The 23,361-nt window shown below is 37.3% G+C and overlaps 2 protein-coding genes across 17 annotated transcripts in view; one reads left to right on the forward strand and one right to left on the reverse strand.

Annotated features, from left to right (window-relative positions):
• Positions 1-23,361, forward strand: part of LOC127508159 (uncharacterized) — a 448,826-nt gene that overhangs the window by 134,777 nt on the left and 290,688 nt on the right. The window lies entirely within an intron of this gene.
• LOC127508165 (C-type mannose receptor 2-like) lies at positions 5,466-22,331 on the reverse strand. Of its 6 annotated transcripts, none has more exons than XM_051885882.1 (6): positions 22,192-22,331; positions 21,393-21,645; positions 21,258-21,319; positions 7,325-7,681; positions 6,087-6,440; positions 5,466-5,934 (listed from the first exon to the last, which is right to left on the reverse strand). In XM_051885882.1, the coding sequence occupies exons 3-6, from the start codon at positions 21,289-21,291 to the stop codon at positions 5,567-5,569; spliced, it is 1,113 nt and encodes a 370-aa protein (XP_051741842.1). In that variant the 5' UTR covers positions 21,292-21,319; positions 21,393-21,645; positions 22,192-22,331; the 3' UTR covers positions 5,466-5,566. The 6 variants fall into 6 exon arrangements, with proteins under 6 accessions (XP_051741842.1, XP_051741841.1, XP_051741845.1 ...); XM_051885884.1 differs by lacking the exons at positions 5,466-5,934; positions 6,087-6,440; positions 7,325-7,681 and adding exons at positions 18,365-18,732; positions 18,885-19,238; positions 19,845-20,201 and having other exon boundaries at positions 21,258-21,293; XM_051885883.1 differs by lacking the exons at positions 5,466-5,934; positions 6,087-6,440; positions 7,325-7,681 and adding exons at positions 18,365-18,732; positions 18,885-19,238; positions 19,845-20,201.

The following is a 23,361-nucleotide window of genomic DNA, read 5'->3' on the forward strand; positions in this document are numbered from 1 at the left end:
TATATGTATATTAAATACCTGGCTGTAAATAAAACGAAACATTTAAAGAATAAACACCAACCTCTTTGTTCTTCGGTATCTTCAGTGTGTTTCATTCTGCAGGGTTCTGGATCACTCATGTTCTCACTGTCCTCTTTAATAAACTCAGTCTGTGCAGATTTCAGCTCTTCCTGATGCTTTGATGCTCGTCTGATGGGAATATTCCAGCATTTATTGGAGAACTGCTGTGGGAGGAACTTCACTGATGATGTGAGTGATGTGGGAGGAGCTAATCTGCCAAAATCAAAAGTACAGTCGTCTCAGTTCCTGAATTTAAGCATGTCTATCATAACTGAAGAGAATTCACAACTTCCTTTATTGCTAACCAGAACTTTGTTCTGCTTCTTCATTAAAATACAGGCAGAAACATAGAAATATACAAGAATGTAAACGTTGTAATGTGTAACCCCTCCTGTTCGAACCGCCCGCTCTAAGCGGGACTCGAACCCGGGTCCGCTGGCATGGGAGTCGGGCGCTCTAACTTGGAGGCCAAAGACTGCAATCTCTAGCGTTGGTCGCTAGAGCGCCTCTTGAGATCAGGGGAGTGAGGTTTACATCCACAGCTCTTACCGGCCTACGTCCGTTACACTCAGCCCCCTAAACCTCACTCCCATCCGGGTCACGGCACCAATGTAAGCCCTCCTATTCAAACTGCCTACTCTAAGCGGGACTCGAACCCGGGTCCGCTGGCATAGGAGTCGGGCGCTCTAACAAGGAGGCTGAATACCACAGTATCTAGCGTTGGTCGCCTCTTGAGATCAGGGGAGTGAGGTTTACACGCACAGCTCTTACCGCCCTACGTCTGTTACAAATGTAATGTCTTAAAATATAAATAATGGAAAAAACGTTGAAAGCATGAACACAGAAATAAACATACATTTGTACGTTTTAATTGCCATTTCTGACAGATATTTTGTGATTGCAATTCAATTTGATTCAATTTTCAATTCAGTTTCACTCAAAAAAAAAGAACTTTCACTGTAGTAATAATACACTCATCGCTGAAATTATACGGTTGGTGCCCAAATATCTATTTTATATTACTGCTGATAAAGACACTAAATCTACTGATTTAGTCAACTAAAACTAGACTAAAACAATTTCCGATGACTAAATGACTAAAACTAAATGGCATTTTATAAAATCTAAAGGGTTTAGTTAAATTGTAATGCATCAAGTAAGCATTTATTTAACAATATACAGATTCAATACCCTGATACATATTCTCCAAACTGTTTATGTTCACTGAAGAAACCAACTGTACTTTACTCGCCAAAGCAGACGGTGTTGACCGTTCAAGTACAAAATGACTTGAAAGAGAGCTCAATTCAGCACTTGTCAGAGACTGACACACTTATCATTCAGGTACTATTATAGATATTAAAATTTTGATTAGATTTGATTTTAGTTTTTCTGCTTTCATTGTAATTTTAGTTTTAGATTTGTTTTGTGTGTTTATGTCTTTTAGTTTTTGCTTTTAGATGTCTATATTTCTGTTTTAATTATTATAGTACATCAGGTTAAGCTAAAGCTTAGAAACTAGATGAAATAAAAAAAAGTTGACTTTTTTTATGTTTTTTTTTTTTTATGTTTTCATTTCAGTTAACATTTATTTTGTTTCAAGTAATGAAGTTTTTTTATGGTTTTAGGTTTAGTTAACTATAATAACCCTTATATTTATAAAATCTATATACAGAATAATGTGTCAAATAATGTTCTTAGTCTTTGCCTTCGTGTGACAGAAGCTACAGTAGTTTAGTATGAATTAAACAGAAATTAAACTGAATTAAATACAGTTTATTGAGTAAACAAAATAACAATAATGACCAGGGAAAAAAAAAAAAATTATAAACCATCCCGTAATACACTGTGGCTCTTATTCTGAAATGTCTGCAGGCTGCTCATTTAAGTTCAGATGAGGGAGATAAAATATGCATTCTTACAACCGTCTAAAACATACTACCATATAAACATCGTGTAGTAAACATTGTCATAATTCATCAACATTATCTTAAAAGCAATCGCTTGGCATAAATGTGCGCTCTTCATTGATTTCAAAGCAGTCTGAAGTGCTGCTGGACGAGCCTGTAGAGTGTGTTTCCCTGCAGTTAGATCAGCACGTTACACTTCAAATGTGCGCATCTTCCACACAGGACAGCAGTCCTGACTGGATATCTTCCCAAATCGTCCCTCTCTATCATTTTCGTCTCGTTTTAATTCATTGACAAGATTTTTAGTCATTCAGATGTTTTAGTCATTCAAAACTGTTTTTATTTAGTCATTGCCTTGTTTTCGCACGTAAAAAAATGTTGCTGATGAAAATTGATGACATTTATTCCTCAACGAAATTAACACTGATGTGAATTGGTAACAATAAATTGACACCCATCTTTATGAACCTCTACAGGCAAACAACAACACCACCATAATATGTCCATATGAATCTAAATACAGTTTGATTTTATAATAGGGGTGGGAGAAAAAAATCAATCCATCGATGCATCGCGATTCTCTCTCCAACGATTCTGAGCTTAGTTTTTATTCAGATGCGCTGACGCTGAGTGTGCTTCAGAAACACCTGTATTCTGCTTGCTTCCAATTCCTCACACACATACACCATTCGAACCTTCCGTAAAATAATCTTTCATAAAGTTCGGAAAGGTTGAAGCGAATTAATATTTATCTATTTACATTTATTTCCCACGTTCATCATTACAGGGACAATATGTAGTGTTTAGAAGTAGAAACACTCGAGATCGATTCACATCAATTCTTCTCACAGATCTCAAACTTTGACTTTTGACTTGACATTCATTAGCAGTTTTCACTATAAAACATCGAAACAATCACACAAACGAACACAAAGTCGATCAGGTCTGAATGAATTCAACATATTTTCCTCACATGCTGCTGCTGCTGCACTAAATGTTTATTTCAGCAGGAAGACGACAGAAAAGATGCACAAGTAGCGCTGTGCTCGATGAAAACAACACAGAAATGAGCCTGTCGCTTGATCAAACTGTATAAAGTGTGTTTGTTGGTTGTGTAAATATGAGAAATAACTGCTCGACTCACCTCAGAAGCAGTGTTGCCGAACCCCTTCCTCGGAAAATCTCTAGGACCACCCTCAAAAGTCTCCATTTTTCACAAAAAGTTGGCAAATATGAAAATAAAATATAAACAGGTCTAAAAAGATAATAATAATAATGTCTGTTATATTATAAATCTATTTCTCTGTGCCAACACAACAGTATTCTCAGTCCCTCCTTTCACTCAAGAATGCATGGGCCCATGGAAAGAGCCATGAACATGAAGCCAATCTCCGTTCACAAACCTTCTCAACTTTTACTTCTGTACGTGGCTTTTATACATGTTCAGGGGGTGGTGTAGCAACTGTCCAATAAGAATATACATTCATGATATAGGAATGTGGTACACATAGAAAAACAAGTCTAAATATGGTCAACTTCTGGCTGAAGGCCCCATTCTTCCCGGAGCAGCCTTATGGCCCTCTCTCAAAGAATCAGGGACCCTTTCTTGGCTCCTTTCCAAGAAACACACACACATATACATAGAGTACATTAAAAACAGATGTGTGATGAAACTAGAGCAACTCTCCTCCCCTCTCACCCTTACAGCCTTAAAGACCAGGAGAGAGAAAACAGAGTCAGGCTGATAAGATTTATCTTACAATGTCATAAATGAATACCGACAGACTAGGATTAAGATTGAGATTACCGGCAGGGTGTGGCCAACTATCCAAAAAATCGCTAATTTTATTTAAAAATAGCTAAAATAGTTCCTTGTCGCAAAACATTAATAAAAGTGGCAGCAACAATGAGAAAGTAGCTAATTTTGGTGACAAAATCCCCAAATTGGCAACACCTGCTCAGAAAACTTGACGCTTCTTCTTCTTCTGTGTTTTTAGCGGTTGGTAAACCAGCTTAAGGTGCATTTCCACCACCTACTGGAATTAAGTGTGAAGCCCCAATGAATGAAAAGGATAAATAAATGAAATGAACTGAAAAAAATACCCTACTAATCAAATCTGTATCTCTTAAATATTTTGGAAGAAAATCATGCACTCTTACTGATCTGTGCATTCTGAAATATATTCTTAACTGTATTGCTGATTTCTTTCTGATTTTCCACAGTAATCTGCCTCACAATTTCATTCTTTAGGCATTCACCTTTCCTTTTCATCATCTGCAGTGAATAATTAAGGTTTGAGTGTCATAACACAGTCTCTTCTCTTTTGTTTCCATAAACCCTTCTTTCAATCCCCACAGAAAATCCTCCAGCTCCTGCAGATTCTTCAGTTTTCAAGGATTTCAAGGACAACTGAGGGACTCAAACACAACTATTAAAAAGGTTCAATCGTGTATCAAACTGCCAAAGTCACGTGAACTATTAAATTTTGAAACACTTATGACGTAACGAAGCCTTGTTTACTAAAATCACGTGACTTTGGCGCTCTGAACCACTGATTCGAAACAGAAGATTCGTAAAGCTTCATGAATCAGTGTTTTCAAATCGCTCATCTCTAGATATTGTTGAATAAAGTCGCTATTTTGTTATTTTTGGTGCACAAAAAGTATTCCCGTCACTTTATAACATTAAGGTTGAACCACTGTAGTCACATGAACTGTTTACAATATGACTTTAGTAGCTTTCTGGGCATCTGACAGGGTTAATTATCGTGCTGGCAATGCAGGCCTCACTGAGCCATCAGATTTCATCAAAAATATCTTAATTTGTGTTCTGAAGATGAACGAAGTTTTTACAGTGTGGAACGGCATGAGGGTGAGTAATTAATGACAGAATTTTCATTTTTGGGTGAAGTTTATTTGTCATGTTACTTAACTTTGACTACAATTTCATATTTAAAGTAACTAGTGGTGGAGTGCCTCTCTCCCTGCAGAAATTCAACAGAAATTCACTCATCTGGAGGAAAACAGACCCTCAAAAGAACAATTGAGACAATTTACTGATCAATAACAGTTTACTGTAGAAAACATTTGAAGTAAACAAACAGCTGAACAGCTTTCTGAAACTTTGAATCAATTGAATCAATTGCTGTGCAAAATGATTCGCCAAATGCTGATGACTCCTTCTGGCCAGAATGGTGTAAATTAAACAAAAACTTAGAAAACATGCATAAAACCTCTTTTACAAACCAATTACAAATGCTTAATTGAAAGTCGAATCTATTAAATGCAATTAACAAATCCATAAAACGTGTTATTTTATTATTTTATTAGTTTCTTTTATGAAGAGCTTGGTTAATAAAGCCAATAAGAGGCTATTCACTACCACCTTCCTTTTTATTATAGGAAAGTGTCATTAAAAATGTCTTAAATCTTTGAATTTTGAAGCTTCACAGTGTAGTGTTTCGAAAGCAGCCATCGCTACCCTCGGGTACAATTGCCTGAGGTTGAAATTATTAGATATTATACTTTCCAAATTAAGTGATACATGGAAAAGAAGTTATAAAAAAGTGAACACGATCTTAGATGAAAGTATCGATTCACTCTTCATATCTGCTGCAGATGAAGTTGAGTTTGTCAGTCTCAGGACGGCTGATCCAGCGCTGATCTCCTCCAGACTGAACTGCTCCAGATCTCACTGTAGACTCACAGGTCTTCACTGCTGTGCCGTTCCCTGGAGCCCAGTTCTGATAGCACACGGTGTCTCCGCTCACCCAGTACCAGATGCCCAAAATGTGGGAGTAACGTAAACCCAACCACACCGCCGCAGTAGACGCCCGTTTAACCACATTCATCACACGACGCTGCATCTCTTCTGAATGAACCGAGACCAGATCCACATGATTCTGTCTGCAGTATCTCAGAGCTTCAGACCACGTCAGATTCTGTTCGATCACAATCAGTTTATCTGGACACAAAACAAACCACAAGCAGAAACTAGAGAGAGACTGATCAAAAACAACATGCAGAACAAACACTGTGGAGGAATTTGTCATGTCAGACATGTAGATATCTGGAGGTGATGGATGGACTGTGTGTGTTTTGTGAGGATCTGCTCACCTTCATGACACACAAAAGGAAATGTTTGTTTGCAGGAAACGTCTGCCCATTGTCCCAGAGCGTTCGGTTCAACCACTGTACAGTTTTCACCATGTATAGTCAAGCTGGGTTCACCAGACTTCCAGTATCTGAATGAGGAGTTACTCTGATCTGACCACTGCCATAAGTCTCTGACTCTGGACAGACCAATCCAGACCCATGATCCAGACATTTGATGAGAACTAATGATGTTTGCCACCTGTTGACTCTCATTCTGGTTCCTCACACTGACCAGATCAGAGTGATTCTGTCTGCAGTGACTCTGAGCGTCTCTCCAGTCCATCGTCTGATTGATGAAGACAGGTCCTGTGTTCGCTTTAAGATAAACAAATGGAAACAGATTCATGAACCAGGTCATTCATTATTCTCATGCTGCTTTATGGTGTAAATGTGAACAGGAGCAGCGCTGGAAACTTCACAAACACATCATTCAAAGACTTTTACTACAGCTGCTGATATATTGAATGTACACAATATATTTAGGATTACTTTAAAGATACAACATTTGTGAACATCATGATCATTTAAAGTGCTTTATATAGAGGGTATGCATTGACGTCACTTTCCCGTGGGAACACGCTCCCTCAGCCGGACTGAGTGGCAGAAGAGCTGCTGCACGACTGGATTTAATAGGGCAAACTGAATACAATATAGGTAGGTGTAAATCACCTATATCAGTGTTATATCGTCATATCAACTTGTCTAGACCTAAAACTTGTATAGTTTTTGTCAGTGTTTATTTAAAAACAACCAATTATGCAGAATATAAGATGGTAAATATTTAATTGATGAGTTGTCAACACAATATATAAGAATACGATATATACGATATGATTTTAATGCAAAATCTAACATTTTGACACAAAATGATAACTGCAAATCCATGTTTCTCTGCCTGTACTCCAGCTGTTTCTGTGAATTGCAGTGATTCATTTGCTCCTCTATTCTGTAGCTTTTGGCAGTCTGTAAAAATACCTCAGATTTCTTGTCAAATCTATTTGTACAGTCAATCACGAAGCTTTTTCCCGTTTTGTGTGTTTTTTCGCAGCATTCACACTAAAAACCAATGCTGCAGCTCAAATCTTTTTGCCACTCAGTAGGTGGGATCAGAAAAAGCATTTGGGAGCCATTACATTTGATAGCCTATATAGGACATCTATAAATGAGCGGTGACTGTAATTTTAAATAGCTGCACTCACTGTTGTTGCAGATGAAATGGCGTTTATCACTACATGGCAAATCATGCCACTGTCCATTCATCATCATTCCACAATCATCTCTGCCTTCTGGTTGTGTAGGATGCCAGTTCAGATAGATCACAGGTTCACCTGAAGACCACTGCCATTTATCACGACCTGTCCTCTGCAGCCCAATCCAGACATACTGAACACCTCCATCATTCACACTCTTCTTCAGCTCGTTCGTGTCGTTCATGTTGTCAACGGTGGCCAGATCTGTGTAATTCTCTCTGCAGTATCTCTGAGCTTCAGTCCAGTTCATCCTCACGTTTATAAAGTGATACTGACGCTGAACACATTCAGATACGGAGCAGAGAGCTGTGAAAGAGAGGCTTTGATTTAATGCTTTCCAAACCTATATTTTCTACACTCAAAAAAATGAACTTTCACTGTTGTTAGTTTCACTCAAACCACCCTTGTTCACATTACTTAAAAAACTTGTGTAACTACATGAATGTAATTTAACTGCGTTGTTTTTACTAAAAATGAGTATTGTTAGCTTCACTTAGTAAGCTGAGTGCTGAGTGAAACATGCAAATTAATGTTGACATATCTAACAGTGCAGTGGATCCGTAGCTCCCAGCATGCTTTGCAAGGGACTGCATTAGGAAAGTAAATTTAGGAATTAAAGTATATTTTTTGTTTTCAGTAAAGGGAAAGATGTTGTTAGTTTATGTTAGTGTTTAATGTTCAGTTATATTGGACATTAAGAGGAGTTTCTGTAATGTTTTTGAATTTTGTGGTTACCATTATGCAGAAGAGTGGCGCCTGTGTTTAGGATGTGCGCCTCATATACGCATGTTTATAGCTGCTCTCAATTCAATTGAGTTTGTTCAATGAGTTATATTTTGAGTGCATTTTGTAGAGAAAATGGTTCATTTAATAAGGTAAATTAAGTCAATAAATGTGTTCACCTTACGTAATCAACAAGTAAACTGTACATATAAATATTATGTAACTGACAAATTCAAATTATTTGTATTTACTCAAAGAAATTTTGGCAGCTGTACTTGAATTTCTTTTGTTCATTTAACTAAATTGTTATTTGTTTAAATTACTCAATATAGTTGTGTGGAACCACTTGACACTTCTTTTTTAAATAAATCTAACAATTAAATTATGTTAAAATATAATTTATTTCCTGTGATCAAAGCTGAATTTTCATGAAAGTCACATGATCCTTCAGAAATCATTCTGATATGATGATTTATTATCAATGTTGGAAACAGTTGTTTTTGGAACCTGTGATACTTTTTTTAAGGATTTTGTGATGAATAAAAAGGAAGAAAAAAAAAGAATTTATTCAAAATAGAAATATTTTGTAACAATATACACTACCATTCAAACGTTTGAGGTCAGTCGTTTCTTTTTTTAATTATTCTAAAAAAAAAACTACTTTTGTTCAGCAGGGATGTGTTAAATTGAAGAAAAAAAAAGTGTTGGTAAAGAGTTTCGCTCTCCGTCAAGTGCACTATTTCAGTTCATCTCAATAGATGCGCAGTGTATTTGACACATCGATAAAATTCATTGATGAATAAAAGTTAAAAACAACAGTATTTATTCAAAATAGAAATCTGTTGTAACAATCGTGAGTGTTCTAGACAAGGAGCGAAAATATATCTGTGCTAAACTTACACTTAGCATCTAACTCAAACACTGGCAAGAGAAATCTAACAATTTATTATGGCAGAATAATAATGATAGCATGAAAATTTAGTCACATAGTGAGTGATTCACTCGCATTGTAGAGGGTTGCTTTTCATAACAGGGTCAAACCTGATGAAACCACAAACCAGTGTTTCTCAACTCCAGTCCGTTCTGCACGTTCATATGGTCTTGAAGGGATTCGTTTCTAACACACTCACTTGAGTTTATGGAGCTAATGAGATTATCCAAATCAGGTGTGTTAAATAAGGACTGGAGTTAAGAAACACTGCTATAAGCCATAAATAAAATGACAAACACACTCACCGATGAGAAGGATGAAATATAGAGTTTGGTCCATTTCTGAAAAATTCAGGTGAGAATTAAAAATCCATCTATACAGGAACATAAATGCACCATCATTGAGACAATATTAAGATCTCAAAGTCTGGTTGAAGAATGAAGATGTGAGTTGTTCTTACTTTAGAGGTCGTGTGTTTCTGTCTGATGTTTCTGTCTGCAGCTTTAAACAATGTGATTATTATATCTGCTCTCATCCCTCAATCAGCATGTCACATCATTTGTGCTAAAAATGGATCCACATCTTATCTCTGTGTCGGTCAGTGTTGCTGTAATTCTTTAGAAGCATGCTGATTTGAATGTGCTGGAGAGTCTGTACGTATATTTCCATAGCGGCTTCACAGGAAAAATCCACCTCAACATTTGCATTTTCTGTTCTTATCATTTATTTCCCCCATGTTCTTTCACCATCAATACTGTCATTGATCAAAAGCATGTTTCTGCATCCCAAACACAATATTTAAGACACACTCTGTCTCCATTAGTGCAATATCTCTTCATTGTGTCATGAGCGCTATATGCACACAATGAAATGGCCAACAACCCACGTGCAAAGACCAGGAAAGACAAGCAACTCTTTAATAATGGAAATCAGTAGCACAGAACATGTCCACATCATTTCGATATGTACACAGTGAGGTCAGTCATTCTTGGTACGATGCCAACTCACAGTCAACATTATAACACTTTCTTCATTTTGATTTCAGTGCTACTTTAACTTCTTTTGGTGTCCTTTTTTTTTTTCGCAGATGTTCACTGATCATCATGCCAGGCCTGCAATGAGTATGATTTGACATGAAATGGGGTCAGATTAGGTACAAAAAAAAGGAAAAAGGAGCTCCTTTTATACTTTATATACTCGTATGCAGAGCGAATGACACTGTTTATATGTGTTTCAAATGATAAAGTACTGTCAAAGATGACACCCAAACTTTTAACCTGTTTAAAAGCAGACACTGCAAAGTTATCAATATTCACTGAGAAACATTTACGGCCCTATTTTAACGATCGAAGCACATGGTCCTTTGGAATGACACCAAACATGAACTATCATGCTCTTGTTCACCTTGATTGAGATGATTTTAGGTGAGTTTTGAGCATCTTCAGTTCAGGAGATGAGGAGCAGGGATAGAGAGAGAGTAAGGAAACAGATGTGGACAATCAATAGTGAGGTGTGACTCTTCTGTCTCCACACAGTGGGGTGGGTTGTCTTGGATGTGGATGTGAACTTCTTTTAGAAAGTGTGCAGATGTTTCTGTAAGAGTTCAGAGTTTCCTCAGAGTGTGGTTCTCTCTGGGTTCAGCCATTTTGGCATCAGTCTTACACCACCATCAATCGCCACTTACACTAAATGTATTAAAATCAGAACCATTCTCTCGTTTTGGTGATAACCTAGTTATTTTTTGTTAATCAGCATGTACAATTCTCTTTCATTTGCCCCTTTAAAAAAAATCAATTTGTCCCGGACAAGCGTTAATGTCGAGCCCTGGCTTGAGCTGACTTTTAAAAGCGAAACTCATTCTGCATGGCTTCTCTCTGCTGTGGATCTTCTCATGTGTTTTCAGATGTCCTGATCGACCGAATCTCTTGTCACATTGTGAACACTTGTAAGGTTTTTCTCCAGTGTGAATCCTCTTGTGCCGTTTCAAACAGTTTGCTGCAGTAAAAGTCTTCCCACATTCGAAGCACACATGATCTCTTACACCAGTATGAATTTTCTGATGTGCACGTAAATTAAACAGCATTAAAAAACTCTTTCCACATACAAAACATGAATGTGGCTTCTCCTCCGTATGAACTCTCATGTGTTTCTGTAGGGCGGATGCCACAGGAAATGTTTTGCTGTGTAGCAAATTAGCTCAAAATAAATATGATAATTAATCATAACTAGTTATAATTAATTATAAATATTTGGATCAGTCAATAGAATTAACTTAATGTAATAAAATTAATATTACAATCAATTAACCTGTTTGACCAATGAACACCAATTAATTGTTTATTAATTCTAAGAAATATTCATTTCCAAGTTATAGGAAATAACAGTCTTATTGTACAGTACTACTCAGAGCATGTAGTCAGGATCGGCATGATTAGGGACTCCAGTATGAGAGCATGAAACACTTTACGTGTGACATGAACAAGACTTTATTAACTAGAGTAAACTCTTAAACTACTCTAACATTCACACACATACATGCATACACTTTACCAAGGGAAAGAGAAAGCTGAAGCAGAATACAGGAAAGCAAGATGTTACAGCATTGTTTGAAATTCAGCAGATCAGCAGCCTTGAGCAAACCATCAGTTTAGTTCTAACACACCCTTCTTTAATAGGGGTAAGGATACTTACTGTATCATATAATGAGACTAAGTTTGATACTTGCATGTGTAGGAAACTTTTTCCTCGTCGAAGCAGAGACCAGGAGACGTTGGGATATCTTTCAAGCAGAAGTTACTCTTTATTGAGAAACGCGCTGTGCGTCGCTGTAGTCATCCAAGTCCAACTAAGGCAGTGTACTTGGTAGTTCATATACATTCAAAGGGGGAGGGATACATAGAGTAGAGGTGGAGACAATCTAAACAAAGCATGCAAATGCAGTGCAGGAATCAGCCCATTCCCTACATTTCCCAGCCATGATCTAATCAGCATAACGGTGTCATTCAAATGCATAGGTGCTAATCCACTCAGTCTGACAGTATCGCCCATACCTTTACATTATCATAGAGACAAAGGCACCGCTGTATCTTGAGCTTGTCCTGCCAAATGGTCAGGAAGTGCATGAAGACAAAAGGTTAATGTTACAGACACCTGGGCTGCCTGCCTTGATCTCCTTAAATTGTCATTATCTTTACCTCAAAATGTTAAATACAATATACTTCACCTTAGTATTTCATGTGAGGTTATGTCAGGATGTAGGATCAGCAGATCTTAAACAGATTCTTAAATTTGTAATCCCACACATGTCTCACCCATTTGAATTAAACTGTCCTGATGCAATTTGTGGAGGCTCCCACTGAATCTTTGTTGATGTTGTCTTGATGAAAGAGAACCAGTTGGATCCAGAGGATCTTTGGTGAATGAAGGTCTAGGCCGAAGCCTGGCACAAGCTTGGGGTTCCTTAGAAGCTTCTAGTTCAGCATCATCTTCACATCAGCGTTTTCAGTAAAGGAAAAGAGCGGGGGTGATCCTGTGATCAGTGATTTTAAAGTGAAGATGTTACACCCTCTTGAGGTGACTGAGCCAATAAGGAGTTTTCCCTTCAGAGGGAAACTTTTACGAGTCTTTGTTCTGGAGCAAGATATTAGCATAAGACATTGGATTGGATGTTTGAGAAAAAGAACCTTCTAGATTCTTATAATACTAATGTGTCACAGAGTTAGTAACATGTAACATAAATTACCAAATAGGAAACGAAAGTTGATAATCCGTATATACCAAACATGCTACCCATGAGATTTTAGGTAATTATAAATTTGCAACTCTTAATACATAGAATAAACCCTATAAAAGGAAAGTCATGTGATGGGAAAATTGGATACATGTTTATACATTTCTCAAGTGGTTATATATATATAGAATATATAGGATTAAGAGGGTTTATTTGTCCTTCTCAGAAAGAATGAAGTCAGAGTCAATGCAAAATTCTTTCTGATCATAAAAGTTCTTATCAGTTTTCCTGTGTCCTGTTACAGGACACCTAGTTCTGCCTGTCTGTTAGCTACGTTTGGGGTGCTAGTTGCAGTTTTAGGGGGATGGGTTCATAGAACTTCGAGGGAGTGAGTTTCTGGATAATTCATTAAATATAATGAATAATTGTGTGTCTGATTGGTCCAGACGCTACAGCTGCATTGACCACATGTGAACGGCCTCTCTCCGGTGTGGATGCTCACGTGTCCTTTAAGCAGTTCTGATCGGGTGAAGCTCTTCCCACACTGATCACACGAGGAAGGCTTCTCTCCAGTATGAACTCTCATGTGGTATTGAAGCTGTGATGATTGAGTGAAGCTCTTCCCGCACTCATCACATGTGAACGACTTCTCTCCTGTATGAACTCTAACGTGAACATCAAGATGATATTTAGATAGTGCAGGTGCAAGTCTTTGAGCGACTCAAAGGTTTTTCTCCAGGTTTGACATGATGTTTCTCCTCCACTTCACTCAGTTCTTCACTCTCCTCCTTCACTTCCATCAGGTCTGAAAAGAAAGAAAAAAGAAAGAATCATGCTTTTGGGGTTATTCATGGTCTGTTGAAAGTACCTTGTTGATGTTTTTACACTTTTAAATGTTCAACGGTTGAAGAGTGAGTAGAATAACGTCATCTAAATGGGCCTCATTTATGAATCTAACATAGAAACGAGCGCAGAAATGACTTTACGACAGGGTTCATGTGTGATTCATGAATTCATATGAATATGGCGCCAGTCCCATCGTACAAATGATCAAAAAATTCACAGTCCTCGCCCCAAGAGTTTATGACATGGAGAAACGTAACCCAGCCAATAAGAGGAAGTAATCTCATGAAAAAGAAATTAATCTTACTCCAAAGACCTCTTAATTGCAAACAATTACATTAATTTATAAGTATATTAAATACCTGGCTGTAAATAAAATGAAAAGTTTAAAGAATAAACACCAACCTCTTTGTTCTTCGGTATCTTCAGTGTGTTTCATTCTGCAGGGTTCTGGATCACTCTTGTTCTCACTGTCTTTGCAGATTTCAGCTCTTCCTGATGCTTTGATGCTCGTCTGATGGGAATATTCCAGCATTTATTGGAGAACTGCTGTGGGAGGAGCGTCACTGATGATGTGAGTGATGTGGGAGGAGCCAATCTGCCAAAATCAAAAGTACAGTCCTCTTGGTTCCTGAATTTAAGCATGTCTATCATAACTGAAGAGAATTCACAACTTCCTTTATTACTAACCAGAACTTTGTTCTGCTTCTTCATTAAAATACAGGCAGAAACATAGAAATATACAAGAATGTAAACATTGTAATGTGTAACCCCTCCTGTTCGAACCGCCCGCTCTAAGCGGGACTCGAACCCAGGTCCGCTGGCATGGGAGTCGGGCGCTCTAACTTGGAGGCCAAAGACTGCAATCTCTAGCATTGGTCGCTAGAGCGCCTCTTGAGATCAGGGGAGTGAGGTTTACATCCACAGCTCTTACCGGCCTACGTCCGTTACACTCACCCCCCTAAACCTCACTCCCATCCGGGTCACGGCACCAATGTAAGCCCCTCCTATTCAAACTGCCTGCTCTAAGCGGGACTCGAATGCTCTAACAAGTCGGGCGCTCTAACATGGAGGCTGAATACCACAGTATCTAGCGTTGGTCGCCTCTTGAGATCAGGGGAGTGAGGTTTACACGCACAGCTCTAACCGCCCTACGTCCGTTACAAATGTAATGTCTTAAAATATAAATATTGGCCAGAAAAAACGTTGAAAGCATGAACACAGAAATAAACGTACATTTGTAACCAAGAGTCTGTTGAGGCTAGGGTTGCATAGTATACCAGTACAACAGCAGTATCAGAATTAGGATTGTCACGTTCCTCGATTAAATTTGAGTAAAAGAGTTAAAAAAAAAAATCATTGATTGCAATTTGCCTTTGCCTTGAGTAACCAGCAAAATACCGGAAGTGGTACATTCTGTGGAAGAGAGTTGGGGCTGTGCGATTTAGTGAAAATATTTAATTGCCATTTCTGACAGATATTTTGTGATTGCAATTAAATTTCACTCAAAAAAATTAACTTTCACTGTAGTAATAATACACTCATCGATGAAATTATACAGTTGGTGCCCAAATATCTATTTCATATTACTGCTGATAAAGACACTCACAGGTAATCTACTGATTTAGTCAACTAAAACTAGACTAAAACAATTTCCGATGACTGAAACTAAATGGCATTTTATAAAATCTAAAGGGTTTAGTTAAATTGTAATCAAGTAATCATTTATTTAACAATATACAGATCAATACCCTGATACATATTCTCCAAACTGTTTATGTTCACTGAAGAAACCAACTGTACTTTACTCGCCAAAGCAGACGTTTTTTGACCGTTCGAGTACAAAATGACTTGAAAGAGAGCTCAATTCAGCACTTGTCAGAGACTGACACACTTATCATTGAGGTACTACTATAGTTATTAAAATTTTGATCAGATTTGATTTTAGTTTTTCTGCTTTCATTGTAATTTTAGTTAAAAGTTTTAGATTTGTTTTGTGTGTTGATGTCTTTTAGTTTTTGCTTTTAGATGTCTATATTTCTGTTTTAATTATTTTAGTACATCAGGTTAAGCTAAAGCTTAGAAACTAGATGAAATGACATTTTTTATGTATTAATTTTTTTTTATTTCAGTTAACATTTATTTTGTTTCAAGTAATAAAGTTTTTTATTGTTTCAGGTTTAGTTAACTATAATAATTAATCTTTAATTACTGAAGGCACTCTTTGTTTATTGCTTGTAATATGTTTCGCTGCTCCTCTTTATTATTTGATACTTGCTTGTATGTTTTGAAGTTATATTAGTGTAAAATTCTTAACATGGGCCATTGTTTAATTTTCATTGTTTAATTAAATTATACAATTGTTTAATTAGGCCTAATTTTTTTTCAATTTGTAATTATTTTAAAAAGTAGGCCTACTTATAATTACTTATGTAAGCATATGTAAATGTAAGAATTTTAAGGTTTTTAAGTCGGCAAACTAATTAATTAATAAGAAAAAAAGTGGATCAAGAATTGTTTTGGAATCGGATCAGATCGTGAGGTGACTAAAGATTTCCACCCCTACTTTATAATAACTATTAATTAAAGTAATTTGATTAATGTGTTACAGATTTGTATGTACAGAAACTGACAAAGATCATAAAACCCTTAGCGTTTCATGTGTCAAACTTCATTAATATTTATCTATATTCATATTTATTTTCCACGTTCATTACAGGGACAATGTGAAATGTTTAGAAGTAGAAACACTCGAGATTCCCATCAATTCTCCTCATAGATCTCAAACTTTGACATTCAGTAACAGTTTTCACTATAAAACATCGAAACAATCACACAAACGAACACAAAGTCGATCAGGTCTGAATGAATTCGACATATTTTCCTCACATGCTGCTGCACTAAATGTTTATTTCAGCAGGAAGACGACAGAAAAGACGCACAAGTATCGCTGTGCTCGATGAAAACAACACAGAAATGAGTCTGTCCGCTTGATCAAACTGTATAAAGTGTGTTTGATGGTCGTGTAAATATGAGAAATAACTGCTCGACTCATTCAGAAGCAGTGTTGCCAAAACCCTTCCTCGGAAAATCTCTAGGACCACCCTCAAAAGTCACCAAATATGAAAATAAAATATAAACAGGTCTAAAAAGATAATAATAATAATGTCTGTTAGATTATAAATCTATTTCTCTGTGCCAACACAACAGTATTCTCAGTCCCTCCTTTCACTCAAGAATGCATGGGCCCATGGAAAGAGTCATGAACATGAAGCCAATCTCCGTTCACAAACCTTCTCAACTTTTACTTCTGTACGTGGCTTTTATACATGTTCAGGGGGTGGTGTAGCAACTGTCCAATGAGAATATACATTCATGATATAGGAATGTGGTACATATAGAAAAACAAGTCTAAGTATGGTCAACTTCTGGCTGAAGGCCCCATTCTTCCCGGAGCAGCCTTATGGCCCTCTCTCAAAGAATCAGTGACCCTTTCTTGGCTGCTTTCCAAGAAACACACACACATATACATAGAGTACATTAAAAACAGATGTGTGATGAAACTAGAGCAACTCTCCTCCCCTCTCACCCTTACAGCCTTAAAGACCAGGAGAGAGAAAACAGAGTCAGGCTGATAAGATTTATCTTACAATGTCATAAATGAAATGTTAGAGCAAATGCAAAATAAATATAGCCGATCAACTGCAGTGTAACGTCATAAAACTCTTGATTATTAACATTTGTATGGCTAGCTATTTATTTATTAAAATACAATTTTGTCATTTAAATGTGAATCATCAGCCTTCACAGAAGCACAACACACCATTTTCTTTGAAAGAATCCATTCGTCACCCGTGATATCATTTCTAATCTAAAGACATGTTTATTACATCAAACCTAATATAACAGAGTGAACAGCACAAAAGCACACAGAGGTCCTTAAAATACAAAGACGCATACAGCATTCTTCAGTTACATTAATTATGCCATGATAAAACAGTTTAATTAGTACATAGGATGCCTTTTGACTCCTCAGAAAATTAGTCATTTTGAAGTTAGTAAATAACACAAAGAAAGAGTCAATAACATGTTGAAAGAGTTTGTAAAAGTAAAACATGTTAACAGCGATTCTGGCGAGAGGCTTTTAAAATGTTGCAAAAGACTCACAGGAATCACACTGATGAATCAACAGAAATTCACTCATCTGGAGGAAAACAGACCCTCAAAAGAACAATTGAGACAATTTACTGGTCAATAACAGTTTACTGTAGAAAACATTTGAAGTAAACAAACAGCTGAACAGCTTTCTGAAACTTTGAATCAATTGAACCAATTGCTGTGCAAAATGATTCGCCAAATGCTGATGACTCCTTCTGGCCAGAATGGTGTAAATTAAACAAACACTTAGAAAACATGCATAAAACCTCTTTTACAAACCAATTACAAATGCTTAATTGAAAGTATGCAATTAACAAATCTTCTAATTCCATTAAACGTGTTATTTTATTAGTTTCTTTTATGAAGAGCTTGGTTAATAAAGCCAATAAGAGGCTATACCACCTTCCTTTTTATTATAGGAAAGTGTCATTAAAAATGTCTTAAATTTTGAAGCTTCACAGTGTAGTGTTTCAAAAGCAGCCATCACTACCCTTGGGTACAATTGCCTGAGGTTGAAATTATTAGATATTATACTTTCCAAATCAAGTGATACATGTAAAAGAAGTTATAGAAATTGAACACGATCTTAGATGAAAGTATCGATTCACTCTTCATATCTGCTGCAGATGAAGTTGAGTGTGTCAGTCTCAGGACGGCTGATCCAGCGCTGATCTCCTCCAGACTGAACTGCTCCAGATCTCACTGTACGCTCACACTCTTCCTCTCCTGTGCCGTTCCCTGGAGCCCAGTTCTGATAGCACACGGTCTGTCCGCTCACCCAGAACCAGAGGCCCACAGTGCAGGAGTGACGTAAACCCAACCACACCGCCGCAGTAGACGCCCGTTTAACCACATTCATCACCTCACGCTGCATCTCTTCTGAATGAACCGAGACCAGATCCACATGATTCTGTCTGCAGTATCTCAGAGCTTCAGACCACGTCAGATTCTGTTCGATCACAATCAGTTTATCTGGACACAAAACAAACCACAAGCAGAAACTAGAGAGAGACTGATCAAAAACAACATGCAGAACAAACACTGTGGAGGAATTTGTCATGTCAGACATGAAGATATCTGGAGGTGATGGATGGACTGTGTGTGTTTTGTGAGGATCTGCTCACCTTCATGACACACAAAAGGAAATGTTTGTTTGCAGGAAACGTCTGCCCATTGTCCCTGAGCGTTCGGTTCAACCACTGTACAGTTTTCACCAGCTACATTCAAGCTGAGTTCACCAGACTTCCAGTATCTGAATGAGGAGTTACTCTGATCTGACCACTGCCATGAGTCTCTGACTCTGGACAGACCGATCCAGACATGTGATCCAGACATTTGATGAGAACTAATGATGTTTGCCACCTGTTGACTCTCATTCTGGTTCCTCACACTGACCAGATCAGAGTTATTCTGTCTGCAGTGACTCTGAGCTTCTGTCCAGTTCATCATCTGATTGATGAAGACGGGTCCTGTGTTTGCTTTAAGATAAACAAATGGAAACAGATTTATGAACCAGGTCATTCATTATTCTCATGCTGCTTTATGGTGTAAATGTGAACAGGAGCAGCGCTGGAAACTTCACAAACACATCATTCAAAGACTTTTACTACAGCTGCTGATATATTGAATACACAATCAATGTTATATCATCATATCAACTCGTCCAGCCCTAAAACTTGTATAGTTTTTGTCAGTGTTTATTTAAAAACACCCAATTATGCAGAATATAAGATGGTAAATATTGAATTGAAGCAAATCCATGTTTCTCTGCCTGTACTCCAGCTGTTTCTGTGAATTACAGTGATTCATTTGCTCCTCTATTCTGTAGCTTTCGACAGTCTGTAAAAATACCTCAGATTTCTTGTCAAATCTATTTGTACAGTCAATCTCAAAGCTCTTTCCCGTTTTGAATGCGTTTTGTGTGTTTTTCGCAGCATTCACACTAAAAACCAACGCTGCAGCTCAGTCTTTTTGCCACTCAGTGGGTGGGATCAGAAAAAGCATTTGGGAGCCATTACATTTGATAGTCTATATAGGACATCTATACATGAGCGGTGACTGTAATTCTAAATAGCTGCACTCACTGTTGTTGCAGATGAAATTACGTTTATCACTACATGGCAAATCCCCCCATTGTCCATTCATCATCATTCCACAATCATCTCTGCCTTCTGGTTGTGTAGGTTCCCAGTTCAGATAGATCACAGGATCACCTGAAGACCACTGCCATTGATCAACACCTGTCCTCTGCAGCCCAATCCAGACATACTGAACACCTCCAACATTCACACTCTTCTTCAGCTCCTTCGTGTCGTTCATGTTGTCAACGGTGGCCAGATCTGTGTAATTCTCTCTGCAGTATCTCTGAGCTTCAGTCCAGTTCATCCTCACGTTTATAAAGTGATACTGACGCTGAACACATTCAGATACGGAGCAGAGAGCTGTGAAAGAGAGGCTACGATTTAATGCTTTCCAAACCTATAATAATAATAGTTTTCTATGTGAATATATAGTAAAGTGTAATTTATTCCTGTGATCAAAGCTGAATTTTCAGCATCATTACTCCAGTCTTCAGTGTCACATGATCCTTCAGAAATCATTCTAATATGATGATTTGATGCTCAATGTTGGAAACAGTTGTGCTGCTTAATATTTTTTAGAACCTGTGACACTCTTTTAAAGATTGTGATGAATGAAAAAACTTTTGTTACAATATACACTACCGTTCAAAAGTTTGAGGTCAGTTTTTTTTTTTTTTTTTTTTCCCCGATTTTCCTTTCTTTAATTATTCTAAAAAATAATACTTTTGTTCAGCAGGGATGTGTTAAATTGATAAAAAAGACATTGTCACAAAAGATTTTTATTTTGAATAAATGCTGTTGTTTTTTAACTTTTATTCATCAATGAATCCTGAAAAAGTATTACAGGTTTAAAAAAAGAAATTATGCAGCACAACTGTTTCCAACATTGATAATAAATCATCACAATAAATCTGTATTTTTTTATCATGCTTGTGGTCTCACACATTTAAAAAATCTGATAATCTTTTATCGATGTGTCAAATACACTGTGCATCTATAGAGATGAACTGAAATAGTGCACTTGACGGAGAGCGAAACTCTTAATCGTGAGTGTTCAAGACAAGGCGAGCGAAAATATATCTGTGCTAAACTTACACTTAGCATCTAACTCAAACACTGGTGAGGGAAATCTAACAATTTATTATGAAAATTTAGTCACATAGTGAGTGATTCACTCGCATTGTAGAGGGTTGCTTTTCATAACAGGGTCAAACCTGATGAAACCACAAACCAGTGTTTCTCGACTCCAGTCTGTTCTGCACGTTCATATGGTCTCGTATGGATTCGTATCTAACACACTCACTTGAGTTTATGGAGCTCTCTCCTAATGAGATTATCCAAATCAGGTGTGTTAAATAAGGACTGGAGTTAAGAAACGCTGCTATAAGCCATAAATAAAATCACAAACACACTCACCGATGAGAAGGATGAAATATAGAGCTTGGTCCATTTCTGAAAAATTCAGGCGAGAATTTGCACTGTACACAATAATTGAGACAATATTAAGATCTCAAAGTCTGGTTGAAGAATGAAGATGTGAGTTGTTCTTACTTTAGAGGTCGTGTGTTTCTGTCTGATGTTTCTGTCTGCAGCTTTAAACAATGTGATTATTATATCTGCTCTCATCCCTCAATCAGCATGTCACATCATTTGTGCTAAAAATGATCCACATCTATTCTCTGTGTTGGTCAGTGTTGCTGTAATTCTTTAGAAGCATGCTGATTTGAATGTGCTGGAGAGTCTGAACGTATATTTCCATAGCGGCTTCACAGGAAAAATCCCGAGCACCTCAGCATTTGCATTTCTGTTCTTATCATTCCCCATCCCCCCCACCCCACCCCACAATGTTCTTTCACCATCAATACTATCATTGATCAAAAGCATGTTTCTGCATCCCAAACACAATATTTAACAAAAACATTAGTGCAATATCTCTTCACTGTGTCATGAGCGCTATATGCACACAATGTAATGGCCAACAACCCACGTGCAAAGACCAGAAAAGGACAAGCAACTCTTTAATATTATTATTATTACTGATTTCCAATCAGTTTAATTTATTTAGCGCCTTTCCCAAGCTCAAGGACACTTTACAAAAACAGTAACATAATAGACAGTCGATTCACATGAACAAAAACAGTCGTATCACAATCAAATAATCAGTTAAGTGGACAGTAGACATTTGCCCAGTCCGGGGATAGAAATGAATGAAGTTGCATGTAATAGTACAATTTCATACAGAAAACAGAGATACATAACATCGTTTAAGTAACGACGGAAAAAAGGATTGTCAGTAAGTGACAAACAAAGAATAGTAGATGCAACAAATACACAGAACAAAAATACTCACAGCTGGTAGTATAGGATGAGGAGAGTGTCTGATGAACATGTTGTGACTGATAGTGTTGGGTAAACAAGTAGGTTTTGAGTTGTGATTTAAATACAGAGAGTGAGGTTATTGTCCTTAGTGCTAGTGGTATAGAGTTCCATAATTTAGGTGCAATGACAGAAAATGACCTGCTGCCCATTGAAGATTGAAGACGAAATCTAGGTACAATAAGAAGTTCGCTCCCTGAAGGTCAATTGAGGCGGAAAGTAAGGAGACAGTAGATCAGAGAGATAAGGAGGAGCAAGGCCATTGAGTGATTTAAAGGTAAGCAGAAGGATTTTGTAGGTAATGGAGTTTAAATAAGATAGGGGTGATATGAGCAGATTGTTTAGTGTGGGTTAATATTCTTGCAGCAGAATTTTGAATGTACATTGAGAGATAGAGTGCAATGGCAATCCGACAAAGAGAGCATTACAGTAGTCGAGGCGTGATGTACTAAAAGCATGCGCTAATAATTCAGCATCTTTTGGGAGGAAATAAGCACGAAGTTGGGCTAAACGGCGAAGCTGGAAAAATGCAGCTTTGGAAAGTTTACTGATGTAAACATCCAAAGTCAGTGAAGGGTCAAGAGTGACGCCTAAATTTCTGACAGTAGCAGATGGAAAAATTGTTGTTGCATGTTGAAACTGGGGATATTTACTATATTTTTTTGTTAGTGATGGGGGGCCGGTAATTAAAATTTCCATTTTGCTCAAATTCAAACTGAGGAAATTGGAATTTAGCCAGGCCTTTAGCTCAGTAACACATGTAGACAGTGATGTGGTCTGGTGAATAGAATCTGGTCGGCAGGCAGTATAAATCTGAATATCATCAGCATAACAGTGATAATGAAAACCATGAAGACAGATAATATGTCCAAGAGGCATGATGTAAGTAATAAATAGTAATGGTCCAAGAACAGAGCCCTGGGGAACACCCTGACTGAGTAAAGCGGTGGGAGATTTATAATTATGCATAGTTATGTAGTATTGTCCATCAGTGAGATAGGAAGAGAACCAGGATAGTGCAGCACCTGAGACACCTATCTCTGAAAGCTGGGAGAGTAATAGCTTGTGACAGATAGTATCAAATGCTGAGATGAGGTCGAGCAGTAGGAGAATGGAGAGATTACCTGAGTCACCAGAAAGTAAC

This window comes from Ctenopharyngodon idella, chromosome 3 (assembly GCF_019924925.1).
Source record: "Ctenopharyngodon idella isolate HZGC_01 chromosome 3, HZGC01, whole genome shotgun sequence".
Lineage (NCBI taxonomy): Eukaryota > Metazoa > Chordata > Actinopteri > Cypriniformes > Xenocyprididae > Ctenopharyngodon > Ctenopharyngodon idella.